The sequence below is a fragment of the Dendropsophus ebraccatus genome, chromosome 9 (assembly GCF_027789765.1).
Source record: "Dendropsophus ebraccatus isolate aDenEbr1 chromosome 9, aDenEbr1.pat, whole genome shotgun sequence".
Lineage (NCBI taxonomy): Eukaryota > Metazoa > Chordata > Amphibia > Anura > Hylidae > Dendropsophus > Dendropsophus ebraccatus.
The window spans coordinates 33,281,114-33,300,366 of record NC_091462.1 but is presented as its reverse complement, the minus strand read 5'-3'; the positions used below and the strand labels follow the sequence as shown (position 1 = coordinate 33,300,366).

Here is a 19,253-nt window from a genome sequence, read left to right as displayed (position 1 = left end):
TACCCTGACAGATCCCATGTCTAGCAGCAGGTAGCATATGGTCAGCCATGCCAGCCAAGATGCCACCTGCCAGGAGGGCTATAAGGGGGCACTCTGCAGTATTGATGCAGATGGATAATAATCTTATTCGGCACCCCCCATGTCTGATGTTTCACAGCACAACCCCCCTGAGTGACAGCACAACCCCCCTGAGTGACAGCACAACCCCCCTGAGTGACAGCAAAGCCTGTCAGAGAACTTTATAGTCACACTATAGAGTATTAACCCCTCAGATAACAATGCTGGCACTACAGATGGAGTCTCCCTGTCCTGGCAGTGCCTGGAGGAGATGTAACCCTAGCCCTGGGGTCTCCCCCCTCCTGGGCACATATAAATAACCTGCCTATGCTGGCCGGGCTGTGACAGGAGGGGCAGGCTATGGAGGAGCCACCTTCCTGAGCACAGTGACAGTGGCAGCAGAAGAGGGGGCAGCCGCAGCCACAGACAGTGCGCGTCCCCGAGCTCCCGGGAGCGCGCCTCCAGCCAGCTCTGACATCACACCGCCTCAGCATGGCGCTCAAGGTGACTCCAACTAGCTGCTCTTATTGCATAATAGCTTCTCCATGCTTCGCCCCTAACCCAGCTGGCCACAATGCCAGGGAGCTCCTCAGCCTGGAGGAGGCAATGCATGCAGTGTGGTGCCGGCATGAGCTGGGGGTGGAGTGCTGCTGCTTGCTGCCCGGGCCCGAGTGCTGCTGCTGCTGCATCGCTGCTTTGTGCTGTCATGTTTGCTATGTGTCATACATGCCCATCGCATCCAGGCTTGTTGTCATGCCCTGATCTCTGTGTGCCCGCTCAGTGTCATGCCCTGATCTCTGTGCCCGGGGAATGATTGACAGCTGTGTGTAAAATGAGTCTGGAGCTGTCACCTGCTGGGCTGGCACCGGTGCTGCTGCTCATGGACCTGATGGGCTGTCACACTGAGCACTGAGAAGGTTACTTTTACCTGTCAGGGTTATTCAGCAGCTTGTTACATTGTTGCCATGTTACTGTGTGTGCTGGGAGTCATAGATGGGGAACAGGAGGTATACAGAGATGGAACATGGATGCTCTTAAAGGGGAACTCTGATTTCTCTTATTTCCTCAATCTGTGGCAAAACTACAACTCTCATTCTGGCTCTTAGATCATGTTGGGGGTTGTCATATTGCAATAGATGGAGAGCTACAGCTTGGGAAATATAACTACATAGTAACATACATAGTAAGGTGGAAAAAAAGACAACAATCCATCTACTCAGACTAGATTTTTCTCTAAGGGTCCATTTACACAGAAAGATTATCTGCCAAAGATCTGAAGCCAAAGCCAGGAATGGATTTGAAAAGAGGAGAAATCTCAGTCTTTCCTTTATGACCTGTTCCCTGTTTATAGTCTGTTTCTGGCTTTGGCTTCAAATCTTTGGCATATAATCTTTCTGTGTAAATGGACCCTTAGCTGTCCCGTTTTTTAAACAACTTAAATGGAATCTGATGTATCCGTCCAACGTCCCATTTTTTTATTTTTATTGTGCTCCGTTTGCATGTTTGCATTTGAACAGAGACAAATTCCTGCGTACACCTTGTTTCGTTAAAAAAACAAACAAAAAAAAAAACGGAGCACAAACGGAAAGCGCGCTTCTATTTTTACATTTTTTTTTTACATTATAGTCAATGAAGACGGATCTGAACAGAAGGTTCACATCCATTTGTGAGTTTTCCATCATCAGTATTTTCACTGACAAAAATGCTGCGGTTAGATGTAAGCATCCTGGCAAGGGGGAAAATTAAATACCCACAGGGATTTTTATTTTATTTATTTATTTATTTATTTATTTGGGGGGGGGGGGGGGGGTTAAAATGCCATGTCATGTCTATGTGCATATTGGCATTTTTTTCTGACATTTTTTCTCACCAATTCTTCAATAGAAAACTTGAAATTGCATGATAAAGAATCACAAGGCTTGTATTGAAAGGAAACACAAGCATAAAACACCAGAGCCAAAAAAAAAAAGAAAACAAAACAGCTATAGTGATTTACACTTAAATGAGAAAATGCCATTAAAAACCTCAAACAAGCAGGAAAAACAGCTGGGAGTTTTTTTTTTTTTTTTTAAAGCATTTTTTCTGCTCTAGAAAAACACAGTGCAAAAGCTGTGTCTGAAAGAAGCCGTATTCTGCGCTGAGGGTTCTAGGGTTTTGGTTTTTGAAAAATATAGCAAATTTTCAGTACAGATTGTATGAAGTAGCCCATGTGACTGTATGCATAAATAAGTCAAAGGTTGTTTTTTTTTTCAAATTTTTCCAGTTCACTCTATCATTGCCAAGCAGGTGGGATTTAGGTGTAGGGTTTGAAGCTCAGCATTAATTAAGTCAATGGAGCTGAATTGCAATACTACACACATCCTAATGGTGCGTTTACACAGCCAGATTTATCTGACAGATTTTTGAAGCCAAAGCCAGCAACAGACCATAAACAGGGAACAGGTCATAAAGGAAAGACTGAGATTTTTCCTCTTTTCAAATCCATAAATCTGCCTGTGTAAACGCACCATAAGAGAGGGGTGGTGCTGTTTTTTTGCCAGAAAGTAGCTGTATTTTTTTTCTAATGCCAGATAACCCCTTTAAAGGGAACCAATCAGCCCAAATGGGGCTGGGGCTGCAAATAAATGAAAAATAAACACAAACCCACTTACTGGGGTTCCCCCAGAACTCCCCCTTTGATTGCTTGTTACAGTCAGTTAGTTCCACTTATCGGTCACAACTAGAGATGAGCAATCCTCGAGCACATAGGCTGCATCCATATTTTCTAGGCAGCCTGTGGGCTTCCTCTAACTTCTTCAGCCACCGGTAATCAAATGCCGCACGCTCGTGTTTGGACGAAGCAGAGCATGCTGGATCTTCACTCTCTAGTTAAAATGTTACCCCATTCATTCGCGTGAGCCCAAAAACTGATCACTGATCAAAGCAGAAGAAACCAAGGCCACCAAAATTTGTCAGTTAAACCTTTTTAGTAGAGATGACCGCCACTCAAGTGTTCTTGAGTCCTATCGTTTGGCATTTGATTACGGGTGGCTGGATGTAGCCCTAGGAAGTCTGGGAAAACATGGATACATCCTATGCACTCCCTAGGGCTGCATCCAACTTCTTCAGGCACCAGCATTCAAATACCAAATGATCGGATTCCTGAATGCTTGGGTTGCACTCATCTCTAGTAGCAGAAACAGACAATTAATTTAAAGCGACTCTGTACCCACAATCTGACCCCCCCCCACCTTTGGATAGCTGCTTTTAATCCAAGACCTGTCCTGGGGTCCGTTCGGCAGGGGATGCTTTTATTGTGATAAAAAACAACATTTAAACTTGCAGACCTGTGTCAAACTGGCCTGGCCTAGAGTGTCTATGCCCTAGGATTGCGACACCCCTTCGTCCCTCCTTCCTGCCCTCTTCACCATTAGGAACGCCCCTAGAATAATTTTTCCTATTCATCACCTGTCTGAACACTGCACATGTGCTGGATCATTAAGGGACCTGTGCAGTGTTCAGACAGGTGAGGCATAGGAAAAATCTTGCCTGGGGCATTCCTAATGATGAGGAGGGTGATGAGGAGGGACAAAGGCAGTGCAAGTCTAGGGCTTATACACTCTAGACCATGCCAATTTGACGCAGGGCTGCGGTAGAAGCGGTTGTCGCTTTAATAAATTTCTTTCGCCAATATACTTTATCTGCATCAGTACATTCACATATTGGTAATGGGGGGGTCTTAACATCTGTAGCTTGGACCAGTGGTATGGTAATGTGTCTCTCCTCATCTAAACCCCACTATGTTAAAGGGGCCGTCCTGTCTATAAGAATTAATTGTCTATCAATATTAGATCATCAGAAATCCAACTCCTGACACCTCCACCAGTCATTTGCTTAAAGGGGCTGCAGTGCTTTTCCTTGCAATTGCTGAACCTTTGGTAGCAGTGTTGGAGAGAACTGTAGTGTTCATGTGTACAGACAATGCTGCAGTCAGTACCTTTTCACCTCTGCTACTAATAGTTTGGTGCAGGACGACCACTGGTGAACATTGACAAGACATGAGTGCCATGGTCTCTTCAAATGGGGGTGCCAGGTCTGACCCCTGACAATCTAATATGGATGGCCAATGGTTTTCATAGACTGGTTAATCCCTTAGCAAAGCTCTTATTTTCCATGCCCCATTGTACTGTCGTATTCCTTCTCCATGGACAGTTTCATATAGGGGGAGGTGCAAACTGATAGGGGGCTGTCAATAAAGAAGAAGTACCCCAAATACTAGACTAATGGATTTTGTAATGTTATTCCAGATCACCAAGAGAGCTGATCCCAATGAGTTGAAGGCCATTTTCCTAAAGGTAAGAAAAATTATATTTCCTTTACCAAAATTATATATCTTTTTTTATATGGTGAGCGAATACCCTTGGATTTCTGCTCTGGATTTTCAAGGATTTTTTGTCATGGTTCAACAAGCAAATTAGCCCCATTCAGCGGCTACCCGATGTGGTTTAAATATGAAAACAGTTTAGAAAAGGGACAGAACTTATTATTTTTTCCTCACACAGATTCACATATTGCTTGCTGTTTAAACTACAGTTCATATTCACATTTAAGATAATGGAGTGTAGTTAGGGGGGCTATTAAAAGTGTCAGGGAGGCGGGGCTTAAGGTTCCCTAAGGCTTGCACCACTATGCCACACTGTGCTGTATGCCCACCCCTTTGCCTAATCATACATACATACGTACAGCATAGTGAGGCATAGTGGTGCTAGGGCCCAGGAAACAATAGGCCCCGCTTCTATGTCACTATTCATGTCCTAAATAATGAAGTTTGATCTTGTGATCTGAATGATTTTATCGATATCTCTCTAGTGGTGCCATCAGCTTAGTAGATGGTCAGTGAGTGACAGATTTGACAAATTTTGCCTTTTTCCAATCATAAGTATGTTCACACAGAGGAATAGGCGAGGAATTTTAAGCTGAATTTGTTCTTAATTTGAAGCATATTCCGCTTTGATTTCCACAGGTAAAATATGTAGAGCAATATCCCATTGTTTTCAATGGGATTTCCGCTCTGTTATTTACACTGCAGAATTTACGTGAGCAATGTTCTGCCGCGGATCCGCTTTCATGTCATGTCAATTCTTTGGGCAGATTACCCTACAGAAATCACATAGAAGTCATTGGGGCTTTGAATTTCCTCTCGGATTTCACACAAATTCTCAGGAAACCCTCAGGAAAATCCTCAGCATCCTCATCAAATTTTCAGCATGAACATACCTTCATGCTTTAAGCTGGGTTCACACTACGTATATTTCAGTCAGTATTGTGGTCCTCATATTGCAACCAAAACCAGGAGTGGATTGAAAACACAGAAAGGCTCTGTTCACACAATGTTGAAATTGAGTGGATGGCCGCCATTTAATGACAAATATTTGCTGTTATTTTAAAACAACGGTTGTTATATTGAAATAATGGCCGTTATTTACTGTTATATGGCGGCCATCCACTCAATTTCAACATTGTGTGAACAGATCCTTTCTGTGTTTTTAATCCACTCCTGGTTTTGGTTGCAATATGAGGACCACAATACTGACTGAAATATACGTAGTGTGAACCCAGCCTAAAAGGGAAACTATCAGCAGGTTAGAAGAATCCACCTGCTATGTTCCTATAACACACAGGGCACTGAGGATGAACATAAGCTTCTTGCCTTCATCCTTGGTGCTGTTTTTGGGATAGTAGCAGTTTATTCCCTATGCTAACTTAGTGTTTTGGTGCCCTGGGGGGTGGAGTTACCCTCCTCAGTGTACCAATCCGTACCAGCTGGTGTGCTGGGGTGTTTTGGTGCATTGAGGTTGGTAATCCTGCCTCAGCATAAGGAACAAACTTCTAATATCCCAAAAACAGTGCTGAAGATGAAGGTAAGAAACGGCTGACAGACTCCCCTGGTAGTGCTTTATCTCCCTGAAAATAAAAAGAGTTGGGAGGGCCCCACATACATCTCTTTCTATTGTGTATGGGGCCTTTAGGCTGGCTTCACAATGCCTTAAAATCTTGGAAAAACAGCAAAAAAAACTCAATGGAAGTTTCTTTTTTTTTTTTTTTTTTTAATTCTAAATTTTATGCAATTTTCACATTTTACAGTAAAAGGAAACAAAAAAAATCTGGCGTCCTTACGGGCGCAAAGGCACTCATACAACTGAAAACAGCAGAAATGCAAACATAGGCCCATGACCGGAAAAACGAGCCGAACGAAACAATCCACGGCTCCCATACAATACTAGCTTTTACCATCAGTTAGGGTAGGGAGTGAGCTAGCGCTCAACGCGAGACCAAGGGGGAGGATAGAGAGGGGAGAAGGAGGAAAGGGAGAAGAGAGGGTGAGAGGGGAGCACAGCGTCCATAGGGCTGTGAATTGGAGTACAGGGAAGGGGGGGAGTGGGGGAATAGACGGCACCTCACTGAGCCAGTAAAGATCTATATTCGGCGGTGTTGGTGGTCAATGGAAGTTTCTGATCTGCCTCACACACATGGCGTTTTTTGGGGGTCATTTTTCTCTCCTCTTTGGCGTTATTTGAGGCTCTTTGGTGTTTTTTTCAAAACACAGCATGCTGAGGGTGTGACGTTTTTTGGATAAACTGTGGCGTTTTTTCTTCCATAGACTTTAATTGGATTGTTCTGGACGTCTCAAAAATGCCATTGCTGTGCAAATGGTGTTATTTTTTTCTGGCATTTTTGTCTTCTTTCCTGGTCCAGCAACTAGGTCATGAGATGGCAGAGGAAAAAAAGTTCAGTGCACAGATACGCTTAAACCACAAAAAAGATCATTCACATATACAGTCAAAAATGCAAGAAACCCCCCCCCCCCACACACCTGTATTCACTGTGAATTTTACCTAAATGCAGATGCTCAATTTTCTATGCAGAAAAAGTCTGTATCAAGTAAATAACATTTGTAAACTCTCACCCATATGTGTTACACCGTAATTCAATGTGGATTTTACTTTATTCTGCAACAAATCTACAAATCTAAAATGTGTCCAAGATTAGTAGGTCTGCTAGTTAGGAACCATGATATGGTTGTATAAGGGGTGAATGGTTGTGCAATCTTTTCTATAATTATTGGCTTGAACATAGTGCCTAATGGAGGTATCACACGGCATAGGCAGGAGTGCCTATGACTCTGTAATATGGCACCATAGTACTCCATGCAGATAATATATATATATATGGACAGCATGCCAAATGGTTTTGCTTGGTAAAATGCCAGACATGTTGGAAACTTAACATGTCTCAATAAAGTCAATGTGCCATTAGTATTCACTGTGTAAAGGATCCATCAGCCATGTTTTTCACTGTTTTGTTCCTATGACAGCAGCAGGACAACCAAAAAATTTAATGCAGATGTAAATCTATTGTCTTTATAACATGCAAAAAAAATTCGCTGGCTTATTAGTTAATACTTAACAAAAACTCCTGCTATTTTAGTTTATATCAGGGTTGGGCAATTCATTTTTACATGGCGCCACAAATTGAAATGGTCCTCTGCTGTTTCCCCCATATAGTAATAATGCCCCCTGCAGTGGCTTCATATAGTAATAATTCCCCTGCTATTTACTCCCCACCCACAGTAATAATGATCCCTGCTGTGTACAGTGCCACACACACCCATAGTAATGATGCCCCCTGCTGTGTACAGTGCCCCAAACACCCATAGTAATGATGCCCTGTGCTGTGTACAGTGCCCCACCCACCCATAGTAATAATACCTCCTGTTGTGTAGAGCCCCCCACCCATAGTAATAATACCTCCTGTTGTGTAGAGCCCCCCACCCACAGAAATAATGCCCCCTGCTGTTAAGAGCCCCTCACTCGCCCATAGTAATAATGTTCCTTATTGTTTACCCCCCCCCCTGAGTAATATTGCCGCCTGCTGTATAGAGGATCCACCCACCCAGAGTAATAATGCCCTCTGCTGTGTAAAGCGCCCCACCCATAGTAATGATGCCCCCTGCTGTGTACAGTGCTCTACCCACCCATAGTAATAATACCTCCCGTTGTGTAGAGCCCCCCACCCACAGAAATAATGCCCCCTGCTGTGTAGAGCCCCTCACTCCCCCATAGTAATAATGTTCCTTATTGTTTACCCCCCCCAGAGTAATATTGCCCCCTGCTGTATAGAGGATCCACTCACCCACAGTAATAATGCCCTCTGCTGTATACACCCCCACCACCTCCCATAATAATAATCACCCCCTGTTGTGCTCCAACATAAAAAAAAACAAAACAAAACAAACACATGATACTCACCTACAGTATTCCAGGCCTGGAGCAGCTCTTCTCCATCTTCTGGCTTCCAGCTTGTAAGCCACGGGGCGGATACTTCAGCAGGCGCAATGACGTCATATCAATGCACCTGCTGGAGAGATCACATCCTGGCTGCTTATAGTCTTCGGGCACGATGTGCCCACGGCCTGTGACGATGAATAAAGCAGCAGGACTCTGACAGGTCCTTCCACTCTATTCTGTTCCTTATCTTCAGCCCACTCACCCTGCAGTGAGTGTGCTAAACATTACAACAGTGCCACATCCCTAGAAGCTGAAAGGGGGAGGCGGGGGCTGGGCAGAGGAGGTCAACGTGACGCATGTGACCTTCGGGACGTACGATGCCCAGGTCTGGTCTGTATAGATGTAGGAAACCACATTTTCTGCAATTGCTTTTTCCTTTTTATCCCCACTTGTTTTCCTCCTTTCTGAAGTGGGTCGTAGCCTCATATTTTTCTATGCATGAAATTATTACCACAATGCCCCAAATCTTCCTTTCCCGGCAGCACAGGTTTATATCTCCTTCCCTCTGAGCATATGTCGGAGTTACAGTATCAAAGCTCAGACACCTTTCTGCCCCATATATGCCCCGGCATAGAGAGGGGAGCTTTAAAGTGTTGGAAGTGCATGACATCACGATCACAGAAAAAAAAAACTAAACATGTTAATAAAGTTATGTTTGAATTTTTTAATTTGTCTGTGTAGCACACATTTATTTCTGTGTCTAATAGTGTCTATTGAATTAGCTTGTGGTTTGACAGTGATGTGGACGGTTTTTCCATTGCATCAGGATCCCAGATTTATAAAGACAGAGTCGTGCAGTAACATGTTATTAACCGGTTTCACCACTTTGATAGTACAGTGTGGTGCTGGCCCACATACCGGAGAGGTTTTATGCAACATGACTCCCTCCCCATGGCCTATCCTCCTCTAAGGAGGACGGCAGAATGCTTTATAATTACAAAGCTTTATTGGAAATCAGCCAGCCCTTTATGAATAGTAGATGGACAGATCGGTGCCCAAACAACCGGAAATAAGGGATTTCTATGCTGTATTTTCCTGTATTTAAGACTACTTTTTAACCCAGGAAAATCTCCTCAAAAGTCATGGATGGTCTTATATGCCGGGTGTCGTCTTAGAGGTCGGGTGCTGAAAATCTTTGAACTGGACTGGAGAATCTGCGGTCGCCGCATACTGTGAGGGAGATAAAAAATGGTCACATCTCTGCCATATGAAGCGCCCGTATGAAAGGCAGAGCGTGCTGCAGGCGTCCAGGGTATGGAAAAAAGAGATATGGTAGAGTGGCGCTATGCCCATAAAAACACATCTCTTTCAATTTTTATTTGGTGTGTGTGTTGGAAGAGGGGCAGTCTTATACGGAGAGTATATCCCAAACTCTATATTTTAACTGGAAAAGTTGGAGGTTGTCTTATACCCCAGAAAATACGGTACGATGGACTGCCACGAAAAGTTGGATGTGTCATAAACAGAACTAGAAGTTCCATAATGAAGTTAGTTCATTAGATAGGAGTTAGATATATAGATAGATAGGAGATAGATAGATAAATAAATGATAAATTTATATATAGATAAATAAATGATATCTATATAGAGCGATAGAGATATGAGAAATATATACAATACAAATGGAGAGATAAATAGATGATAGATATAAATAAATTGATAGATAATAAGTAAATAGATATGCGAAATATATACAATACAAATAGATAAATGATAGATATGTAGAGAGATAGGTAGATAATAGACAGGGCATAAATAAGGCTACGGGAAGCAGCAGAAGCAGTGCACCTTGTTTGGTATAAGGTGGAATACAGCCCAGTCTCTCTGTGTTGCTGTATCTGGGAGTGCTGCGCTGTATTCTTCGCCTAGCTTGTGAGTGGTTCACAATCGGGCAGATCAGAGTCTGCATGTACCCAAAATTTTTTCTGTGTGCTGTGCTTCTAGTTTTGGACATTATATAGAGATAGATATATAGATAGATAATAGATGATAGAGAAATGAATATGGACTAAAACATTAGCAATATGCTTCTCTATATACACATATTAGTACACTACACCTTAAAGGGGTACTCAAACGAAAACATTTTTCTTTCTAATCTACTGTCTGGAATTAGAAGCTGCAGCTTCCTCCTCTGTGATTTCCTTTCTCTCCTGGATTACTCTGATAGCATGATTAGTTCTTATCAACGTAGAATACACATGACAGCTTCTATGAGTTGACATCCGTCCGTGCACATGCTAAGCTTTGTAGGATTTCTCAGAGCTTAGAAGCTTTCATGCACTCAGTGCACATAATGATATTAGGAGAAAATCTATGAACTATTAGAAGCAATCCAATAACCTTTACTGTTTGGGTGTATCTCAGGTTATTCAGTACAGCGTATAGCAGTGGAGGGTGTGCAGGAATGACTTTTATTGCTGTTTGCAGATGTCACCTTGTGTGACCCGCCGGTTTCAGGTTCAGGGTGACAATGTCTTTGACATTTGAATGAATGATCTGTAAATGCCAGGTTCTTTATTATTGTAGCATTTAAATGCTGTAAGGCCCCTCTTCACATTTTCTTGGCCGTTTTTATGGTTGGGAAGCACTGGGAAGCCTTTCAGGAGGCTTCGGGAAACCATCAGTGTTTCCTGATTGTAAAAATGGAGGAGGGGGAAAAAACATACTCACCTGCTGCACGGCTGCAGTGGTGACCTCCTCTGACTTCTCCTTCTTTTTGGAGGGGGTGGGGGGGCATTGTTGGGGTGGGGTGAGAGTGGCCTGTCACCCCTCACCCAGGGTAGAACCCATGCTACCCCCCAATAGAGTGCCCCCATACTTATCCCCTCTTGCCAGTCCCGATGCAGAGAAATTGCCGCCTACTAGTCTGCACGCCCAAAATGTAAATTAGAAGAGATGAGTCTGATGTCCATAGGAAATCACTGGAGCGGTGGTTTCCCATGGACATCGGACTAATCTGTTCTGATTTACATATTGGGCACGCAGACGAGTGGCGCCGATTTAGCCATGGCAGGACCGGTGTTGTGAGAAGAGGATAAGTATGGGGGGCTCTATCAGGGGGGTTGGGCGGGTTCTGCCCCAGGTGCGGGGGTGACAGGTTCCCTTTAATGCTGCCTCCAGGCCAGAAGAGTGGTGTCACATACATTGCTGCATTTAACTATATGTGCGCCTGTAAGAGCGCATGCAGTTTAAGGGCCAGTATCAGCTCCAGACAGCACTTACTTGGGCACAGGCCCAAGCTGCCAAGCAATGCATCTGGAATCTTGGACAGTTTCCAATGTGCATCCAGGACTGTCCAGAATTCCGAATGCCCCCATGGGGTTCTAAGGGGCACCCATGCTAGAACTCCAGACAATTACAGGACTATTTTCCAGCACGGACACTCTTTGGAAAAAAAATTTCTTAAGTTCTTTTCATGCCACCATCTTGGCTTCTGTTACGAGAAAAACTGTGATGGCAGCGCCAGACCCATCGAAAGATGGGTAAGAGAATCTAGATAAGAACTGCGGAGGTTATGTAATATTTGGTGCTACTTATGTATTCATGAAAAACTACACTTCACCTGTAGTGTAAGGATTAGCAGCTATAATGATTCTGTAAGACTCTCTACCCTTCAAATGTCATCTAAAGCTGGCCTTACACATAACATCCCATACACAAGACTTCCTGTGCACCATTTGCGGGTCAGTAAATGCTCCATGTATTTTATAGTGTCCTACAGGGGAATTCTTATTATTCTACTAAGACAAAACACCTCTATATATAGGGAATATATCATATAGACAACTATTATGCTGTCAGATTTATACACTGTTTACCATTGAAGAAAGTCAGTGCCCCTGCAGTATATGTCTGTGTATGCTTAACCCCTAAAATGAAAACTTCATTTATACACTTATACTGTACATATTTGCAATTCATGATAATGACAGAGCTATATAGACAAAAGCCATATAGAAGCATGTGGAGAGATGTTCCTATATATATGCATTGGTTATTCCTGCATATGAGAATTATGAGCCAGGACTGTAATGCGGATGTTTTTACATCTAGTTTCCCCAGTTCATAAGCAACCTGTCCAAAATGTATGGTAACATATATTGCATTGTACTGTTAGGTAGTCCACTGAGTTATGATGGACCTAGAACGCATTGACTACATTTGATGGACCTAGAACATAGTTACTACATTTGATGGGCTTAGAATGCAGTGGCTAGAACAGAGTGACTACTTTTGATGGACCTAGAACGTGGTGACTACAATTTATGGACCTAGCATATAGTGACTACGATTTATGGACCTACAACATTTGAAGGGCCTAGAACAGTGATAGGCAACCTTTTGAGCTTGGTGTGTCAGCATTCAGCGAAAAAAGAGTATAACTTGAATGGTGTGTCACTTAAATAACAAATATACGTAATGGTGATATATAACTGTACTTAATAAACAAAAAAATAATTATTATGTAAAATAAACTAAAAACCACACACACACATTACCCCACCTGACCCCCATCCCTCCCCATGCACTATCCCACCTGACCCTCATCCCTCCCCATACACTACCCTACTTGACCCTTCCACACACTTCCCCACCTGACTGCCATCCCTCCCCATACACTACCCTACCTGACCTTTCCACACACACTACCCCACCTGACCCCCATCCCTCCCTATACACTACCCTACCTGACCCTTCCGCATACACTACGCCACCTGACCCCCATCCCCCCACACTTCCTTACCTGACCCCCATCTCCACACATACTACCCCACCTGACCTCCTTACCCACATACACACTACCCAACCTGAACCCATCCCTCCCCACACACACACATAATACCCTACCTGGCCCCATCCCTCCCCACACACACACAATACCCCACCTGGCCCATTCCCCAACCCCCATCCCTCCCCACATACACTTACAATACTGCTGCGGTCCAGGATGTGGGCTGTGGCACCAGGAGACAACGCTGGAGGCAGGAGCAAGACGGGGCTGGAAGCAGGAGCAATATGGGGCTGGAGCATGGCACCGCTGTGGCCAGCAATACGCAGCTATTGTGTCGGGTGATGTCACAGTAGCTGCGTCCTGGTGGTACATGGGGTTGGGCCGCACTGTAAGGCCGCTGTGCTGTCTTGGAGCTTGCATGCGGCCGCATACTTTTCTGTATATGGTTGCATGGCAGCCACGTGTCAGCGACTATGGCTACGTGTGTCAGTGCTGACACGCGTGTCATAGGTTAGCCATCTCGGGCCTAGAATGCAGTGACTAGTTTTGATGGACCAAGAACATGTTTACTAAATCTGATGGACTTAGGCTGTGTTTACACCCACAGATAATTGACCAATTTATCTGACATATTTTTGAAGCCAAACCCAGCAATGGAATCGAAAAAAGAAGAAATCCTAGTTTTTCCTTTATGACCTGTTCTATGTTCATAGTCTGTTCCTGGTTTTGGCTTCAAAAATTTGTCAGATAAATTGGTCAATTATCTGTGTGTGTAAACACAGCCTTAGCACGCAGTGGCTAGAACAAGAGTGACTACATTTGATGAACCTATAACGTGTTCACTACGTTTGATGAACTTAGGGGCTTTTTCCACGGAGCAATAATCAGCCAGTCGGCCCGATTCGGCCGATTATCACTCCATGGAATAAAGACACGATCAGCCGATGATCGTGTCATCGGCAGATCGTTTATTTAGGTGCAAACCTAAAATCATCGGGCACCCACCGCACATCACTACGTGGAATAGCGGTGGGCGGCGGGCGACCAACGATTCCACAAACAGCATATTTGACCTATCCAGGCTGCAGGGCTTCTCCTGCGCTCCTATTCCCGGTCCCGCACGCAGCAGCAGCAGCAGCTTCGGAGTGGCCTGTCTGAGCTGACAGACCGCTCAGCTAATCACTGGCCGGGACCGCCGCAGGCTGCTGCTGCTGCATGCATGCCTTGGAGAAGGAGCGCAGGAGAAGCTCTGCAGCATGGTTAGGTAAAGTATGCTGTTTGAACAAGGGCTACAAGGACATCGGTAATGATGTCCCTGCAGCCCTCGCTAAACGATTATCGGGCCGTAGAATAGGCCCAGTAAATGAACGCCGATCTAGCAGATCGGCGCTCGTTTACATTATTGATCGGGTCCCCATCGGCCCGTGGAATAGTACCCTTAGAGTGCAGTGGCTAGAACAGAGTGACTAGATTTGATGGACCTAGAATGCAATGACTACATTTGATGGACCTAGAACAGAGTGACTACATTTGTTGGACCTAGAACATAGTGACTGCATGGGATTAACCTAGAAGGTAGTGCATATATTTGATGAACTTTGAATGTAACTTTGCATACACTGTTATTTTTTGAGCAGAGCAGACCACGCTTGCCATCCCCAGCATTATGTAACATCTATTATGTATACTCCCTCTTATCACAGTATGTGTCTCTCATTTACTCTCTCTACATATTATATGTATAGCTTTATGTTTTTTTGTTAATATTTCTCTGGATGATTCTTTATGGGGACTTTCTGAGCGGAGCTGTTTTAGTATTGTTTCTGAGCATAGTTGCGCTCAGACAATTATACTCAGTAGTCAGCAAGTGGTCTGAACCTACATATAAGAAAGGACGCACATGCAAAGTTGTTCACAAAAGAAAGATGCAGCTGAACCCGTACATTTAGTACAATAAAGCAGCCGCTGTTCTTTTATAGACATGAAACAAAGGAGATGGATTTTCAGATCTGAGCAGGTTTGTCATTCGCATGACAATATGTTGGAATCTGAGCCTCATTCTCCAGTACTTATGAAGATATTGTCAAGTGTAAGGCTGGCTTTAGAAAAGTGTAATTTTAGTATTTTTATCTTAACCATTTATAGCATATCCCCAGGATTGGACATAATTGCATGGTAGGTATGGGCCACACCTCAGGATCCTCTAGAGTAAAGGAGTCGGATGACCCATAATTCTCCTACTCCTGGCTGCCTTGTGGGTCCAACATAAAGGTATATCCATGAGTGGCACATCTTCATTAAAGTCTATATTGTTTTTCTTCCATAATATCCTCAGACTTCAATGGAAAGGGTTTGTGCACACAATAGAGCAGCGGTGACAAACTGTGACCCTCTAACTGTTGTAAAACTACAATTCCCATCATTCCTGGACTTTGGGATTGGTTGTCTGTCCAAGCAAAAGAAGGTGGATCCACAGCCCCAGTGTATTAAAATAAATCCCAACGTGTTTCAGAGTAATAACTCCTTAGTAGTGAGTAAAGAGTCGTTACTCTGAAACACGTCGGCGTGTATCTTAATACATAGAATACTTTTAATATGCTTGAATAAAAGTGACGTTTTACTCTATAGGGTGTGTGGATCAACCTTCTTTTGCTGAATTATCACCGGGTTTCTGCCCCGAGTCGTTAGATTCCATGTGCTCTTTCCTGGTAACCAGTTGGGTATTGGACTCTGGTGAGCTGACAAATTTCCTTAATTTCTTTTGGCTGTCTATACATGTTAGAATTGTAGTTTTGCGGCAGCTAGAGGGTCACGAGTTTGACACCACTAGAATAGAGCCAGGTATTGGTTTAGTCTGCACCTATAAGACTTTTATGATATCACCAGTAGAATGCCACTTTATGGGTTAACCATGATTCGTAAAAGCACAGCTACTTTCTTGCAAAATCAGCACCACCCCTGTCCTCAGGTTCTGTGTGGTATTACAACTTTGCAACCTTTGCATTCACTTCAGTGGAACTGAGCTGCAAAACCCACACCCAAACTGAGGACAAGAGTCAAAGGGCCCTATTACACCAACACATTATCTAATTTTTTTTAGCCAATACCAGGAATGGAATGAAAAGAGGAGAAATCTCAATCTTTCCTTTATGATCCGTTCTCTATGTATAGCCCGTTCCTGGCTTTGGCTCAAAAAAATCTGTCAGATAATCTGTTGGTGTAATAGGGCCCTAACCCTGCATAACCTCCTTTAGGCTAAGTTCACACAACGTATATTTTAAATTAATCACGGGCGTTGTTGCAAATTGCAACACCGGCCGTGATTAATTGAAAATATGCATTGCATTGAAGTCTATGTATAAAGAGTATATACACCCCGTCCGGGATTCCTTGCTGCCGCACGAAAAACTGATATGTCAGTTTTGTGCGGCCACAATTTATTGAATAGCGGACGCACGAAACTGACTGTGCAGACAATGTAAAGTGCAGCTCTGGCCGCACTCTCCATTGTGTGCTATAAGTAATCGGAATGCAGGCGCATCGGAATGTGCCCGCATCCCAATTCAAAAGAGATAAAATGAACGTCACTGACACCAGCCATTCTGTGACACGGCCATGTCACAGAATGGCCGTTGTCATACGCTGTGTGAACCCTGCCTTAGACTAAAAAAAAAAGTGGTAGAGCCCTCATTTGAAGCAAGTTTTAGATGGTTTATGAGAATACAAGAATACACAATGGAGACCTTCACTGACCAGTGGATCACACTTCAGTATTTGTTCCAGACAATGGATCAGGGGAAAGTATCATGTCTTATGTGGCCAGTACTCTTTTGCTCCAATGCATGTAAAATAAAAATTGCAGCAATTGCAAATAATCTTCATGAAATAGTTTAGGGTCAGCTTTATGCAGGCCTCTTTGTCTTCCCTAGAGGTCTGGCTATGTTCACACACAGTATTTCTGTCAGTCTTTTTGCAACCAAAACCATGTGTGGGTTAAAAACACAGAAACTGTACAAATCTTTCCTTTTGGTTGAAAAAAATACTGTACGAAAGACTGACGGAAATGCTATGTGTGAACATAGCCTTAAAGAAATATAGCTAAAAGTTTCATATTTTTCTTTTTCAGTCCTTTCTGCCAAAAAGCAATAAAGAACCACACCGAAATGCAAAATGGGAATTGGTTAGTCATGTTACTGCCATCCTAAAGACCACAGCTATTCAGCATCCAAAAGGGAAGTGACTATAGTGGGAACGGTCTGGTTTTCTTGTTCACATTGTAGTATGGATCTGTAGGTCTCTGCTCCTTGAGGTCAAAGGTTGATGACTCTGTTCTAAAGATAGAAACAGTAGTGTTCTAAATGGAGAGGAATAACTGGGGGTTACAACTTTGTTCTTTTTTTCATCACACATGGTGAAAGGTTAGACCCTGTATAAACTAGAGGCCAGACGGTCTTCCTAGTTTCTTAAATTTAATACATTGTCCTTAGTGAACAATGAATATGATTCACAAACAGACACAGAATTTATTGCTGAAATGTTCTATGCAACTTTTCTTGGTCAAACCCAAGGGTTGGGGACAAAGGAAAGAAGAAGTGTTAATTTTACCGTTATAGTTTGCTTAATTTTTGGATTCCTTTCTGGCTTTTGCTTAAAAATCTGTCACCAAAATTTGACACATACATTTCTTAGATATGTCTGGTTTTGAATCGGATGGGTGACAACTAGAAGATGAATGACCCTTGAGCACACTTGGGTTTGTCTGAACCCGAGCGTGCAGCATTTGATTACCTGTGGCTGAAGACATTGGATGCAGCCCTAATGGTCCTTTTTCATGGAGCAATAATCGTTTGAAATTTATCGATTATTTTCCCAGATAAATGTAGCCACCGATCAAACAATGAACGATAAATCGTTACTCGTGGTTAAACATGTCCTAAAATGTCCTGGTCATTTGCTCATATTTCGCAGATCGGTTTGTCTAAACAGTAGTTCCAAGCAAAAAAGATCAGGATAAAGATCTCCCAACAATCGTAATTGTAATTATCTCTTTGTCTAAATGTTGATTGCTTAACCCTTTAAGGAGGGGGCCAATTTACATTTTTGCGCTTTAATTTTTTCCTCCTTGTGCTTAACAGGCCATAGTGCTCGCATTTTTTCACCTAGAGACCCACATGAGCCCTTATTTTTTGCGCCTCTAACTGTACTTTGCATTGACAGGCTTAATTTTTGAATAAAGTATGCTGCGAAACCAGAAAAAAATTAAATGTGTGGTGAAAGTGAAAAAAAAAACAAAATGCCATTTTTATTTGGGGTGGTTTTGTGTTTACGCAGTTCCCTCTAGGGTAAAACTTACTTGTTATACATGTTCCTCAAGTTAGTACGATTACAATGATATGTTACTTGTGTAACTTTTTTTATTTGATGGCTTTTAAAAACGTAAAAAAATAAATAAATGTTCCTTAAAAATGTTCTATTACCAGGCTTATAACGCTTTTTTCCTTTCGTCTATGGGGCCATGTGGGGTGTCATTTTTTGCACCATGATCTGTACTTTCTTTCGGTACCTTGATTGCACATATGCAACTTATTGATCACTTTTTATTACAATTTTTCTGGATTTGATGCGACCAAAAATCCGCCATTTTGCATTCTGGAAATTTTTGCCCTTACGCCGTTTACCGTGCGAGATCAGGAAGGAAATAAATTAATACCAAATATTTTTATGTATTTATTTAGTAAGTTAGTTAATTTGGGAGTAAATACTCTCTTTAAAGGGGTTATCCAGCAATATATGCTCAGCCACTCACTGATTAAGATGGGACAGCACCACTGGCAGTGATTTGCTGACCCAGCTGTCACTCCCAAGATGAGCTCATCTCAGAAGTAACGGCGGCTACAGACAGCAGGGCACACTGGTGACACTGCACAGGACACCAGGGGAGCGTGGAGAGGTAAGCATAACATGTTTGTTATTTTTCCTCATATGACAGCAACAAATTAAGAATGAGCTGTTGCCGGATAACCCCTTTAAAGTGTCTGCCCCATAGGACTAGGCAGCTGCCCCATTCGTCCGCTGACCACCAAGGATCTACCTGCTGGAATCCCCGATGATCACTTGCTGTACTTCTATACGTC

The 19,253-nt window shown here is 43.1% G+C and overlaps 1 protein-coding gene across 1 annotated transcript in view; it reads left to right on the top strand.

Moving 5' to 3' along the window:
• Window positions 1–432: 432 nt before the first annotated feature.
• SLC25A12 (solute carrier family 25 member 12) overlaps window positions 433–19,253 on the top strand; it is a 108,545-nt gene continuing 89,724 nt past the window's right edge. Inside the window, exons 1-2 of the mRNA XM_069982914.1 lie at window positions 433–561; window positions 4,344–4,391. Of these exons, the coding sequence (XP_069839015.1) occupies window positions 550–561; window positions 4,344–4,391 (60 nt within the window). The 5' untranslated portion in view covers window positions 433–549. The remainder of the gene's footprint in view (window positions 562–4,343; window positions 4,392–19,253) is intronic.